Source organism: Eublepharis macularius, chromosome 3 (assembly GCF_028583425.1).
Source record: "Eublepharis macularius isolate TG4126 chromosome 3, MPM_Emac_v1.0, whole genome shotgun sequence".
Taxonomy (NCBI): Eukaryota; Metazoa; Chordata; class Lepidosauria; order Squamata; family Eublepharidae; genus Eublepharis; species Eublepharis macularius.
The window spans coordinates 90,905,416-90,920,644 of NC_072792.1; the positions used below are offsets into that span (position 1 = coordinate 90,905,416).

The following is a 15,229-nucleotide window of genomic DNA, read 5'->3' on the forward strand; positions in this document are numbered from 1 at the left end:
CTCTCGTCTTGACAGTGCAATCCTGAGCAGAGCTACTCCATTTCAAAATGGGCTTCGATTGCAGTAACTCTTCATAGGATTGCACTGCTAACCTCAAAGGCATAAAAAGTTACTTCTGAAAAAGAAAATATGTACATACAAATTCTACATTTGTTCATTTGAGAATTGTATGCAAACAAGCACAAAATATCACTTAGAAGAAATTATGGGAAGAAATTACAGTAATTTTGATGCATAATAGTTGCAACTTTTACTTTACAGACAGTAGATGGAAGCACAGGAAAGACTAACAAGCTACCAACATTATACAAGATGCTTTTGACAGTGCTGGGACACAATGGTCAACTTGTTATACTATCATTTAAAACACCAGAAGCTGGATGAGTTTGTCATTTTTTTGGTCAAATGAGAAAAATAAATTTATTGATTGATTCATGGGAAAAATAGACATGGGGGACTCCAACTCATTTGGATAATTAGCTGTATGAGAGAAAGATATACAGAGGGTCCAGAGTACAATGACATCAGGATATACTGTCAAAACAGATTGCTGTTAATTTTTGATAAATGAGTCCTTAAGTGTTCCTGGATGCCTGCATATGGACCCTTAATTAGTGGTGCATACCTGCATCCTCTTATATATAAAAAGCAAATTATATTAAATTATCTCCATCAGTATAAAAATATCCACAAAACAATCCTAAATGTATTAGAACATACCACGGCCCCCTTTACCAGGGTGTAGCTCACCTACAGGCTTATCAGATAGAAAAGTCAGTGTGGGAGTTCAGAGATCTTGCTCAGGTGCCTAAAATAACCTGTTCTTTCACTGGGTCACCCACAGAAAACAGCATGTCAGCATCTTCCCAATCCGAATGCTTTGAGCTTGATGTGACTTTTGGATCTTTACCAGGTTTGATTTTTCTCCAACAATGTTTATTATGTGAATAACTATTACATTTAAATTGCTATGTAACAACACAAATACAACTAAATTCTACTAAAATACATGGAGGCACTAGTTGCTGAAATCAGAATATAGCCTCTTCTGATCATTCAACGTCAGGTTTATGATACTGACTTGACTTGGAAAGAAAGTAAATGGGTGACAAAATGGATGAATTATTCTTTAGACCAATCTAGGTATGTTTACATGGTTTGATTTCAGTGGGTTTATGAGCACCTCACTGTACGCTAGACTGCAGCGAGTATGAATTAACAACTTTTAAGAGAAAAAATGTTAGGAGGACTGACAGAAAACAGAATTCATTCATTTTGGTGTGTGAAGCTGAGGTTGCAAAAAAAGAGATAATAACAAAGACATTGCAGATACTACTTTTTTTTTTACTATTCCACAAACATTCTTAAATTTGAACCACTAACAGTCCTTAAAAATATTCCTTAAAACATTCAAATGTGATTTGAGATCTGATTTTGTGAGAACTGGAATTCTTAGCTTCTACATTCATGGGAGGTAGTTAATTTAGACAATAAAATCTTTCAAATACCACAAGAAAACTGAAGAACATTGCAAAAGCAGTGCGCTATAAGGAATTATCTAAATGCTGTAAGGAGTTATTTATGGACAACTCATAGAAATGTTTTCTGTGCTCTGTAATTATTTTACAGCATTTACTATAAATTTGTCATTTTATTTTCATATTACAATTTTTGGAGTATGAGACCAGCTCATAAAATAAAGCTCCAGAGCTCTGCATGTAAAGAAGAATCGATTTACCTGTAATCTTTAAAATATCCATTCCTTTAAAAAAAACATTTTGTTAAAGTTTGAAGGGTTTGTGGATTTCCACTTTCATGGAGAATTTTATGGAGGGGGTGGGACTTGCAGAAAATGCAGGAAACTTGCAATGATGAAAGCTGGGTGCAAAAGGATGAGATGATCTTACATTCTTCACATTTCCAGTAGGTTGTTGACAGAATAGAGATGAAAGATCGCTAGCTATTTTCCACTTGGCTGCCAGGATTTTAGCTAGCTTCCAAGAAAGTTTTCATGAAAGTTCCTGTGATCAGTAGTGACACTTTTTCGGATTGAAAACAGCATTTTAAAATTCCCTTCTAGTTCTTCTTCCAAGATAGTCAGGCAGAATAACAACAACAACAACAAAAACCTCTAACCCAACTGATTACCATAAGTAGGCATCCACTAAATTCAATATTATATAGTTTTCTATGGGCTAGATCACAAAATTATTTGCAACCAGGCTCTGGAAACTTGTCTGCCACAATCAGACAATAACAATAGTCCACAACTGCATGAATAATGTTCCCCCTGTAGGTTCAATACATTTGCTTTCTTTCTACCTCTCCGCTCGGATTTTGTATCTGAGGACAAAATAGGCAATGAGGCGTAGGGCTATGAAGAAAATGCCAAGCACAATGAAATCCAAGTATAGCTTTGCATGTTCTACATCCAGCTCTCGAAGAATATCCTTTGATTTTTGAAAGTGACAAGTTTCTTCATCGCAGTGGAGATCTTCACGATCCAAGCCATAGATTGAAAGAATTACACCTTCGAACCCATATCTACAGAAAAAGAAGGATATTATGTAAAGTCAAAGCTATACTATACATCTTGTAGCAATAGGCTGAATTCATTGCTCCTTTCAGGCTTGGAAATGTTAGTTATATTTACATCAACAGGACACTAAATAAATATTATTAGCTATCCAATAAATAAGAGACAGATGCTGTGTGAATTAAACAGATGCTGTGTGAATTAATACAAAAACCAAATTAAAACACACACACAACCACACACAGTATGTATGCTCCTCCTAGACTGAACTCACCAAACAGTTGAAATTTTCAGAATACTAACCAGATGTTGGGGGGATCGGTGAGGAATATGAATTCAGCTTTGTATATTGGGCACACTATTATTGATCACTTACATATAAACATCAGAAGCTGCCTTATACCAAATCTCTTCACTGAGGTATCTAGCTCAGTCTATTCTGACTAGTATTTGTTCTCCAGGGTCCCAGGCAGAGATGAGTCTTTCTGGGCCTGTTTCCTGTATCCTTTATTTTTATTCATTCATTCATTTTATTTATGCCCCACCCTCCCCACAAATGGGCTCACGGTGGCTCACAGTAATTTAAAAAGTCATTAAAATAGTACGCTGCCTTCTATATATAGGCTATTTAGATAGACAATCAGCAGTCCATATATGAGCCATGAAATATGAGCATAACACATAGCCGAGGGCAGTCACAAAAAAAGTGGTTGTCTTAGGTGGAAGGGGGGAGAGGACATCTGCTGGTCCTCAGCCAAAGGCCCAGTGGAACATCTCCATTTTACAGGCAATGAGGAATTGTAACAGAGCCCACAGGGCCTGACTCTCCAGTGGGAAAGCGTTCTACCAGGCCGGGGCCAGGGTAGAAAAAGCCCTGGCGAGGCCAGACGTATGTCCTTCGGGCCAGAGACCACCAGGAGTTGCTTGTCTGCCGAGCGCAATGCCCTGAAGGCAACATAATGGGAGTGGCGGTCCCGCAGGTATGCCGGTCCCAGCCCATGAAGGGCTTTAAACACCAAGGTTAACACCTTGAACCAGATCTAGAACTCCACTGGGAGCCAGTGCAGCTGGCACAGCACAGGATGGATATATGCTCGGATTGGCTTCCAGAGAGAATGTGTGCCACTACATTCTGGACCAGCTGTAATTTCTGGGTCAGGCCCAAGGGCAGCCCAGTGTAGAATGAGTTGCAGTAGTCTAACCTGGAGGTGACCGTTGCATGGAATAGTGTGACCAGGTCCTGGGGTGAGACAGAGAGCGCCAGTTGCCTGGCTTGTCGAAGATAAAAAAAGGCAGACCTGGAAATAGTCGTGATCTGGGCCTCCATTGAAAGTGTGGCATCCAGAGTCACACCCAGGCTCCTCACCATCAACGAAGGTTTCAACTGTACCCCATCGAGGGCTGGAAGCCAGGTCCCCAACTCCATCGCCCCATGACCCAGACACAGAACCTCCATCTTCAGAGGATTCAGTTTCAGGCTACTCTGGTGTAACCATGCTGTCATGGCCTCAAGATGTTTGGTCAAGTAATCCGGAGCAAGATCAGACTGGCCGTACATCAACAGAGCTGAGTGTCATCCACATATTGGTGGCAACCCAGTCCCAAACTGCAGGCTACCTAGGTGAGGGGGTGCATATAGATGTTAAATAGCATTGAGGAAAGAATTGCCCCCTGAGGGACACCGCATACCAAAGAATGGTGAGTGGACATCTGTTCCCCAAGTGCCACCTTCTATTCCCGACCGCGGAGAAAGGAGCTCAGCCATTGCAGCTACTTTAAGTGGAGCTATCAGGGACTGAACCTGGGACCTTCTGCATGCAGGTTGCTAAACCTTCCATTTTACAGATAGAATACAGATTAACAGCCCAATCCTAAGTGGGGGTGGGGGTGGAAAGTGCATAGGAAGAGGACTAAGGCCTATGTGGGTGCAACTTGCACTTACATGGGCGTAACCCTCCCTTCCGCCATCGGGTGGGGAGGCATGCTACCATGGGCAAGCCACCACCTGTGGCCATGCCAGGCAGCCATAAGTGAGGCGCAAGTCCCTGCACCGGCACTGGAGGGGGCGGGGCGGGCCATAAGTTAGTTGGCTTCCTAAGCTTCCCCAGGCCCGGAAACGCCTCCTGCAGTGGCAGAAAGTTATGCCACGAAAAAAGCAGGCATAGCCCATAGGCACCCATTGAACGGGAAAACTTGGGCCCCTCTCTCTGTGCCCAGCCCCACCCCCATGCCTGAACAGGGCATAGGATGGTGACTACCAGGCGGACCAATTCGCATGCACTTCCAGGGTGGGCAAGCTCCCCTCACCATGTCTGATCACCTGCCCACGCACCCTACAAAACCTCCGGCTGTGCCACTCACAAACTCAGGTAAGTGGGCGGCAACTGGAGGCTCTGGCTGACAGCCTCCTTCAACAGGAACTTTGTGTGTGAGGTGGGAGAGTGGGTACTCACGGTGGTTGGCCGTGAGTGCACTGGGAGGATATAGTGGGAAAACTGGGAGAACTTTGCACTCGTTCAAGGGAAGAAGGGCAAAGTCCAGAATGTCTGACTAACTAATAATAACCATCCAGGTTCCCTTGCATGTTATCTGACTCTGGAATTCCAGCTCAGTAAGGAGCAAGGGAACACTGACAGGTAGGAAGGAGCTGGGGTGGTGGCTAACCTGGCTCGCTGATTTGTGCCAGCGTCCCCCCTCACCTGAACTTGCCTGATCATCAGCCTCTTCAGGTGAGGCTCGGCGGGGGAGGGGCAGTGGCTGCAACTCCTGCCTTCCACAGAGGCAGTTGCCCAGAAAACTACTCATGACACAGCCAATTGGGGAGGGCAGCTACCCATGTGAGTGCTCTAATTAGATTCCCTCAGCTGGGTCCCCTCCCAGCAGAGGAGGAAGTGTGGCCAGTGGTCGGGTTGATTGGGTGTTCGAATCGTAACACCCTGTTGCTGGAGGGTGCTCAGCCACTTGACTTTCTCCCTCATGGGATAAGATCATTCCAAGACAGAGCACTGTCTTGCCAGAGGGTCATACATCATGTGGTCGCAAGCAGCACCTGTGGAGCTACCGTCACAGCTCTCAACCAATGGACACCTTCCCAGACGTTGCAGATGGCCTTGGCCTTGGCCGCTCACTGGCCTGGGTTATGTGCAACACATGTGTCTGTTTCCCTTGCAGGCAGATCACCACTCACCCGGGAGACCATGGTTGTCTCAGCCCCTTGTAAGTCTCCACAAGTGCCATTCAGGTCCTGCCCAGGGAGCAGTTTACCAAGGCAGCCCGCAGCTTGGCCACACTGGCAGGAAATACTTCCAGAGGACCTCTGCACCTTTTTCAGTTTAATAAAATATGTGTTGAAAAACAAGAAGCTGCTGTCTGTTCGCTTGCTCTCTTGACATTGACAGTAGCTGCCGCTGCCTCCAACTCCCTGTCAGGATGTCTTCTCACACATCCCTGCAAATTTTTCCTGGCTTAGGGCTGGGGTCGATGGGGTGGGCTCTGCTGCCAGGAGGAACAGGTGTCAAGTGGCACCCTGTCCAGCTTCCCTGCCCCCTCCCCTCCCCTCAATGTAACTTCAGGCAGTGGGGTGGGAATTGAAATGTGGCCCATGAATGTCTGGCAGGGCAGGGGGAGGAGGCTCCACTGAGGATGTTCATTCTCTGACAGACTGAGCTGATGGCGTCTGATAAGGCGTCTGATAGCTCCATCAGGCAGAGGGGAAGGCAGAAGTTACTGCTGGGCGGTGGGGGATATGGTGCAACATCTTAGGATCTCTAGGGCTCCTACTCTGGGAGGATGGACCACCCTCCATTTTGCTGTTTGCAAAAGCAGGGATGGACTTGGGAAATTTGGCATGGGGAGGGGGTAAATGGCAGTCCCTGGAGCAGTTTCTCTGCTCCTGCGGGCTGTCAGTCCACTGGGGGGTGTCACCCCTGGACTGGGGTGTGGCTCTCGAGGTCCAACCCACGTTCTCGCATTGTTGTGATGCAGTGATGAGTTCAGATGGTACTGCTGCAAATCTGTGGGCGCTTTGTATTCCCTTCTGGCCTCTCGTGTGTTTTCCAATGGGTATTCCTGTCACTCATTGAAGAACCCACCCCCCACCTGCCACTCCAGATCCTGGGGGCTGCTCCCAAGTGCTGCAGGCTTTCTGGTCTCACTTTTCAGGGAGGTGGAACCTGTTTCTTGCGGTAGCAGTGGCAGTAGGGGGGATTTGCAGGCGCACCGAGCTGCAGCCACTGGCCTGGCCCTCATTGGAAATGGGGGCTAGATGGGCGAGAGGCTGGGTGTTATATTCGGACCTTCACTGTCACCTCTGCCCCCCTCCCCACCAGGGAGGGGGGGCTGTTGGCGGGCAGCAGGGATCATGGCGTCCTCATTGGCTGCACTGCCGCTTGCCCCTCACCTGCCTGTCAGGGGAGTGGTGTGGCCATTGGCTGGTGTGAGCAGGGTTGCCAGGGGAATGGCGGATGGATGCTCTTGGCAGTGGCTGCACCTTGCCTTGCTGAGCTCGGCTGCTGGCGGGACTCTCCTGCAAAAGTCCATGGGGAGTGGGGGAGTGGAGCCACATTTACTTCGACGTGCGAGCGGCGGTGCTGCCTTACAGCTTAAGATTGAGCTGCCTGTGTGGATGACATATCCAGCATGCTGAACTGAACTTCGAACCCAAGTCTTTAAAGCCAAAGCTCTACATACCATCCACTGAATCAAACTGGTTCATGAGTATATAGTCTCTGTAACATAAAACAGTTCTCAGTCTTTCTTCCATCTATCTCTTTTACATGTGGCTTGCAATGCAATCCTAAGAAGAGTTACTCCAGTCTATGCCCATTGAAATCAATAGGCTTAGACTAGAATAACTCTTCTTAGGATCACACTGTTAAAGAGAGAGAGATCCAAAGTTGCCAACCTGCTCACAGAAGGGCTGTTTCTTTTTAAACAAAATTTTCTGGCACTGTATTTATTTTCTGCGCTGACTTGTGAAAAGAGGTGCTAAAGCCCACCAACATCCCTACCATGCTGTACTGGAGCCAGGGTTCAACTGAATGCTGCCTAGCACCAGGGCAGCACCCTCCTCACATTCCCTTTCAACTTATAGCCAATCAGTGGCTATCCACAATCTCCATCCACAGATGCCTCAAGGTGCTTGCCAAATGTGTACATTTCTTGTCTAAAAAGTATTTCCGCTTCTAAAAAGAGTCCTTGATGGAGGCATTATAAATACCGAGCACAAATACAGATGAAGCAGCAGCCAGTATGCTTGAAATATACCTGACATATGAGATGTAGGACATCCACTGAAGGTAAGCTGGAATGGTATCAAAGCTGACAAAGAATCCTGAGAAGAGGAGAACTGGGATTGCTGTAACAGGACCTACAAATGTTGCCACCTTAAGAAAAACAAACAGAAAACAAATATACTGGTAATGGGGGAAATGTATTATAAGTTGTCAGAACTATCCCTGCTTAATGGCGTTTTGCATTTGCTGTAAATGCTTCTGTATCTCCCTTAATTAGACAGGACATTTACAATGCAATCCTAAACAATGATGACAATGGGCTAAGAAGAATTAACTCTGCTTAGGAACACACTGTTAGGGTGTATCCTTGACAACCATTAGGAATATGTAAGTACCATGGGGAGTGAGTCGTAGCTTAGTGGTAGAGCATCTGCTTGGCATACAGAACATCCCAAGTTCAATCCCCAACATTTCTAGTTAGAAAGATCAGGTTGTAGAAGATACGGAAGTCTTTCACCTGAAACCCTGGAGCTGCTTCCAATTTGAGTAGACAACACTGACTCTAATGGGCCACTGATGTGATTCAGTATAAGGCAATTTCATATGTTCAGGTACTTCATTGGAGCCTGCAGATGAGTAACCTTGGGCTGGACTGTGACCTCAAAGTGGATTGCTCAACAGAAAATGATTTGCTCCTGTTTAGAAAGCATTTCCAAGCTACGTGGACAATTTCTGTACAGCAATTAAATTAACACCTTATGCATGCTTACCTCAGCAGACCTAGAAAACAGTCTGCAAGCAACAAATCTTGTTTTCTATTTTTAAGAGCACACCACAAACTGATGGTTACTGTGCAGCTTGTACATCCTTGCAGCTGTATTGTTATCATAAGCTATAATACACAAACAGGACTCTTTTTTTCAGAAAATCAGTGGGCTCAGTACCAAAGACATTTGCTCAGTACCACACATATTAAGCTGATTCATTAACACCACTAAGCAATGTTTAGCACTAGAAGTGCAGCTTAAAAAATTTACTTTTCCTTGAGGTCTCTCTTTTGCCTGGCTTAGCTGCTTTCCCACAAGTATGTCATTACAGAAGGTAATTTTGTAGGAAGCAATTCAGAAGTGTTAGGGATTTCAGAGTTGCTCAGGATCTAGATTTAGCCTTCAGGTGCTACAAGTGCCCAACTTCTCTAGTTCTTACATGCTGCAAACCTGCTTGATTTCTTCCATACCATCACTAATTTACCAGTTTGTCTTTCCTATAGACATGGGAATGAACCACAAAATGAACCAAATTTCGTCACAAAATTGGCCATTTTGTGGTTCGCGGACCACAGTTCATGGAAGTCCATTTTTAAAAAGATGTTCTACATATAATAAACATAGTGATGTACTTTGTATATAATTACAAGCATATAAACAGATATCCATAAGGAATCATAATAACTTGTAGAAACTTTCTAAGGTTAATCAAAAATATATAACATAGTATGCTTCTCTTTCTTTCATAAGGTATCATAATGTTGATGTTTTGTTTGCATAGTCAAAATTAAATTACTCTTTATAAAGTCATAACAGGTTGTTACATTTTTTGGCGGTTATAAATTGTTTTCAGATATGTATTCAAAAAATGGATCCCATTTTGTTATAAAATCAATTTCGCTTGGAAAGTGCTCTGCTAAGATTTTTTCTTGTATATAATGGTCCCAAATTCTGGTCATCCAGCTGTCAATTGATGGCATTTTCGCTGATTTCCAGTTTTTAGCTATTTTTTTTTTTTTTGAAAAAATTTTTATTGGGTTAGAATCCGTTGTTTTTACATTTGCATTCAATTTTCCCCACATTTTCCATTTCTAACCCCCTCCCTTTCCCCCCCTTTTGTTGACTTCCAACAGTTTTCCAACCCTTTGTCCCTTTTCCCTTATTTCTATTAAATTCCTCTATCTAAAACAAATATATATTCCCCATTATTCTAAGCAGTACATCCTTAACTATTTTTATTATTATATACCCCAAACTGTAAGTCTTTATTTTCCAGTTTTTAGCTATTAATGACTTAGCCACTACTAAAAATGTACTGATTAGTTTTTTTCTGATTTTACGTATTTCAATGGTGTTCCATTGGTCTAAAAATAGAGGTTCTGGGTCAAGGGGGATTGTATAGCCAGTTATGTCCTTGATGTGTTTTAGTATTTCAATCTAAAAATTCTGAAGTTGTGGGCATTCCTACCAGCAATGAGCAAATGTACCAGGAGCGCCGCAGCCTTTCCAGCGCAGTGGCGAACTGTTAGATGAGATTAATGATAGCTTTCTAGACGTTAAATACTATCTGTGGAGTATTAGTAGATACTGTTCTGGAGTTAGATAGATAATGTTCTGGAGTTAGTAGATAATGTTCTGGGGTTAAATATGTTAGAGGTCCAAACTTTTCCCCATTGTTCTTCTGTATAGTTAAATTTACAATCTTGATGCCAGTCTTTTTGATATTTTAATATTTTGATTGGGATTGTAGATATTGTAGATATGAACCAAAACAAAACACACAACCTTTTTGATGGGAGGGACTCATTACAATTTTGTTTCCCAGATTTGGTTCAACATTCCAGAAGCTACTTTAACAAAACAAAACAAGTGATTTCCGGGTGTATTTTTGGCTCATTTTTTCCATTATGTGCACCTGAACTGTCAAATGGACTTGGAAGACAGCTTACAGATAGTGGGTTGGATCCAGTGGAAGAATTTACAAAAGGAGCTGGTGGAGTGGCTCTTCCCCAGCTTTCCTCAAACAAAATGCACAACAAGGTGGGGCGTTGCAGTGATAAGTGAGAATCTAATAAAATTGTCCTTTTCCTTTCCATTTGAGGCTTAATAACAAAACAACAACAACATTTGATTTATATACCACCTTTCATGACATCTTAATGCCCCCTCAGAGCAGTTTACAGAGTATGTTATTATTATCACCACAACAATCACCCTGTGAGATGAGTGGGGCTGAGAGGGCTCCAAAAAGCTGTGACTGACCCAAGGGCATCCAGCTGCTTCAAGCAGAGGAATGGGGAATCAAACCTGGTTCTCCAGATTAGAGTCCTGCTGCTCTTAACCACTACACCAAACTAGCTTCTTGGATCTGGTCATGCCTCTCAGGGACTGCCTCTCAACCTTTCCAAAGTCTTGACAGCTTCTTTCAGCATGTTAAAAGCTCAGGAAGAAAATATATGTTATGCATTCTTTTTTTAAAAAATGCAGTACCTGGAGTGAGGTGGAAGCTGCACCAATCAAAAGTCCCAAAGACTGAGCCACTAGTGATGTCATTGTTCCCAGTGCTGCAAACAGGACAAATCGCAGAGCATCGGATGGTTGTGATGTCATCCAGTACACAATGCTACAATAAGCTACAGGAAACATAATCTGCAAGAAAAAAAATCCATTGCAATGAATGCATTGTTAATGGCATCAAAACTGAAATACATATTAAACAAGGTTTTACTTTATTTTAGTAATGGGAATTTTCTGCTATGCTGTTTCTACTAATCCTGCACTCAGGTGCATGACATATTATTTGTATCAGAGAACAGCCGTAAGAGTCCTCTAGCATCTTCCTGGTGAATGCTAACCATCTTTTGATATTAACTAATTTGTAAAAAAGAGAGAGAGAGCAGAACAGAAGTGTAGATGTCAGCAGATTTAAATAACCTGTATTGTGAAATGTTTTTCATTATTATTAAATTGAATGTGGAGGAATGATCTGTATTCTGCACAGACTCCGAGAGAGCTGCAAAGCATCTCTTTACACTCTGCACATGCACACCTATTGCCCTATCATAGTTCCTGTCAGCGAAGACCAGGCGATGCATCGTCAGCGTTAGGCATGTTTTTTTCTGCTCTGCATTGTTACTGTCAGTTGCAACTTCTTGGCAGCCATTCTCTTATATAGGAGAAAATGACAGGGTTCATTCAGGAATGTCACTGGGCTGGTACTAAACCTGCCCCTGGTTAACTTGGTGCCTGGAATGTTGCCTTACATACTACCTGTTGTTTTAAATATGTGGTCCTATGAACTACTTGAGCTTCATGTGGTCTAATGTCAGCCCTAGAATTGCTTATGTTCTGTTTCAGCATTTCCTTTCTGTTCTGTTTTCAGCATTTGCTTTCTCCCATCATCTATATATGTCTCCCCTGAATTTTCTTGGTTTTTTTGCCATGATTAACAGTTGAATTTAGGCAGCATAAAATAGGGAGAGAAAAATGCTGGGAAGCCTCTATTATACATCTAGCTAATGTAATTCATGGCTGTATTATGAATGGTTTCTCATAAATTACAAACTTACCTATCTCCTCCACTACTTTCTATTACACATAAAAATAATGTCATGCAAAATACTGTGTGGAATGCAAAACGAGGCTTACCTGAAAAGGGACATCAGCCATTGTTTTTGCTAAGTAGTAGGCCTTCAGACTGTACCAATAATTCAGATGCTCTCTAAGAAATACACCCATCTCAAGAGGAACTATGTCAAACAATTAAATAAATATACAGTCAAGCTGACTGAAATCCTTTGATAATATTGCTACAAATATCTGACTACTGAGAACTATGTGTTAGCCTTTGTATGCTGCAGGCAAGGAGGTACAGGCTCCAGGAACGGTTCCTCAGTTCCATTCATCAAGCAGTAAATGTTTAATCCGGGTTTTCAAGATTCAGGGCTACATGAGGTAGCTGTTCTCAAAGAACCTGCAGATTTGTCTGAAAGGAAGCAGTACGGATGTTTGCCAGAGACCAGGAGGTGATGGGACTTGGGGGGGGGGGGGTCATTGGCTGATAGGAAAATCCAGAAGTCATGCCAGTCCTCTCTAGGAATTACTGAAAAGTCTATGGTTTTACTTAGCAAGGCATGACATCACTTCTGGGTTTTATGGCTCAGAACAATGGTAGGAATGCGAGCTGGGGACAGGGATCCGTAGACAATCCTAGGAAGCAGAGGCTAGACTCTCTAGGCCCACTTTATTCTACTCATGTGGTTACCTGGACACGTGTGGAGGATCCTTCCAATCCTGTGTCTAAGCTGCTGTCATCTGAACTCAGATTTAGAAGACTGCTGTACTGGCTCAGTGTTAGTGGTCTTTCCGCCTCTGCCACTGAAGCCTTTGTGTCTTCAAGGGCCAAAATCTGAAATCTCCCACAGCTCTCTCTCTGCCTAGATGATTCCTATAGTCTTGCCATTGCTTGCCTCACCACAGTAATTTACTATTTCACCACTACCCACCTACAAAAGTTTAGAGGGGAATGATTTGACACCTACGTGCTGCTTACAATTATAATGTTGCAGTCCTATCATAGGAAAAGCAAGGTCTAAATTGTATAAACTAATACATGAGAGGATTCCCATAAGGTTCAAGGCCAAGTGTTTCATGACCTCAAGAATCCTGTGAGTGGCCCTATCAGGGTTCTAGCAGCAGAGATTGAAAACAGGGAATCACAAAGGGCTGAAAAGGCAAGTCATTTCTCTGTTAGACTAACAGGTAGACCCTCAATAATGACATTGTATTGGTCAGTATTCTTCAAAAGGAAATATTTTAAAATCACTACGATGATCACTAAATGTACTCATCCACTTTCAATTAAAACATAAATAAATATTCTTAGAATACAAAGTCAGGTCAACTGAACTTGTTGGCAAAGTCAAGGATATTGTAGCCTGTGAGTTATTATGTCCTTGAACGGTTTGTTTCATGTCACTTAAAATACCTTCTTTATAAATTGTAAAAAGTGTTGTCATTACTCACATGTAAGGACTGTTGGCATGAGAGCAGCAAACATAAGAAACAACATGGAGAAAAAGAGGAAGCCTGAATTGCTTAGGACTTTCTTTGCTTCATTTCCAATGCCCAAATACAGCAGTCCTATGAGGAGTCCAATTCCAATGTGTGACATGATTCGTAGATGCGTTAGGACCTGAGTGTCAGGCAAAAGTATACTAGTTATGAGATCTTTGGAGGTCTAGTAAGTACAGTAAAATGTCTAATCAGGTAGATATAGAGTTATCATCTGTAAAGTAGTTTAATGTAATACCATATTATAAAATTTGACTCTTAGAAGTGAACATTTGTAAACAGCAATGTGACTTTATACTAGACTCCTCTGAGGGGATTACTTCACTTACTGTGATGAATTAAATGGGCCATAGCAAAAAAAGAGTCAGCATTTCCCACTCTGCTACATTTTCAGGGAAAATAGCTTATAATTATATGAATCTAACAAATGTGCCAGAAATATAGACTTTGGAAATAACACTCTGGATTGTAAAGTCCTCAGGGCAAGAGGTCTTGTTTACAAAACATCATGTATCTTGATAACCCAAGGCTCAATTCCATTAAGAGTGGCACACTGGTATTAACTGAGGGAAAAAAATAGAATTCTTGTTCTGCCCATTTTTATGCAAATCATACAGATGTTGTGGTTCTATGTTTTAAAATAGATAACTGTAATACACCACTTTTTTAAAAAAAAGTACTTAAAACAGCCTTACCGAATCCCTCATTATAGTGAGAAAAGTTCTTTTAAATAAGATGCAGAACTGAGTAAGGCAGCTGGCTGAAAAACTATGACAACCTTCTGTGGATGAAGAATCCTGAGGGAATAAACAAACAAGAAGTTAAATGCTGGGTGTTCTCTGTATTTCAAGTAACTATAATGAACACAATGTTGCATCTCTGAGACTGCTTTTCATGTCCCAGTTGAGCCACGAACTGACTGGATGGGGGTCAGCAGTTCTTGACTTCTGTGTCATTTAGTCTAACCAAGACAAATGTATCACATTCCCAGGTGTGCAATGATGACCTTCTGTGAGTATTTGCCATAAGTGCTGATTGTTGCAAATGATAATGCATTGCATTGTTAAAAGTATTTTAAAAAGTAATTGCAAATATGCAGAGGATATAAACAGTCTCTACTCTTCCAGATGATCTGGAATCAGAATACAGTGGTGGAAGATATCCAAAGTCTAATTTCCATGAAGGCATGATGCAAATGTTTTAAATGCTTTTGGCCAAAAAGATCACAGGAAAGCAACATAGAATTGCTGAGATGGGTTCCTGAAGTGACAAACTACCAACTGAACATGCCAAATGCTGTACTTCTTTATATATCACAAAAAATTCTAATTTGTCATTGAATTTGTAATTCTAATTCGTTACACAAAAGCAGAAATGTCCCCTTAAAAGCAGCCTTTAGATTAGAAGAATGGATAATAAGTACTGTAAAGCTCACTGCACCACTTCATGTGTAATAGCAATAGTCTGATGTTACATGAGTGTTCCAGTTTCTGCCTGTAGTTCCTACTTTATGGTAAACCATTGTTTGACATTATGTTCAAATCAGATTTTATTTATTTATTTGATTTGATTTATACCCCGCCCTCTCCACAGATGGGCTCAGGGTGGCTAACAACATT

The 15,229-nt window shown here is 42.3% G+C and overlaps 1 protein-coding gene across 1 annotated transcript in view; it reads right to left on the reverse strand.

Moving 5' to 3' along the window:
* Positions 1-705: 705 nt before the first annotated feature.
* The window catches only part of ABCG1 (ATP binding cassette subfamily G member 1), a 75,425-nt gene continuing 60,901 nt past the window's right edge, over positions 706-15,229 (reverse strand). Inside the window, exons 10-15 of the mRNA XM_054975030.1 lie at positions 14,306-14,407; positions 13,563-13,731; positions 12,186-12,286; positions 11,028-11,186; positions 7,802-7,920; positions 706-2,544 (exon numbers count right to left, since the gene is read on the reverse strand). Coding sequence (XP_054831005.1) covers positions 2,319-2,544; positions 7,802-7,920; positions 11,028-11,186; positions 12,186-12,286; positions 13,563-13,731; positions 14,306-14,407 — 876 coding nt within the window. The 3' untranslated portion in view covers positions 706-2,318. The remainder of the gene's footprint in view (positions 2,545-7,801; positions 7,921-11,027; positions 11,187-12,185; positions 12,287-13,562; positions 13,732-14,305; positions 14,408-15,229) is intronic.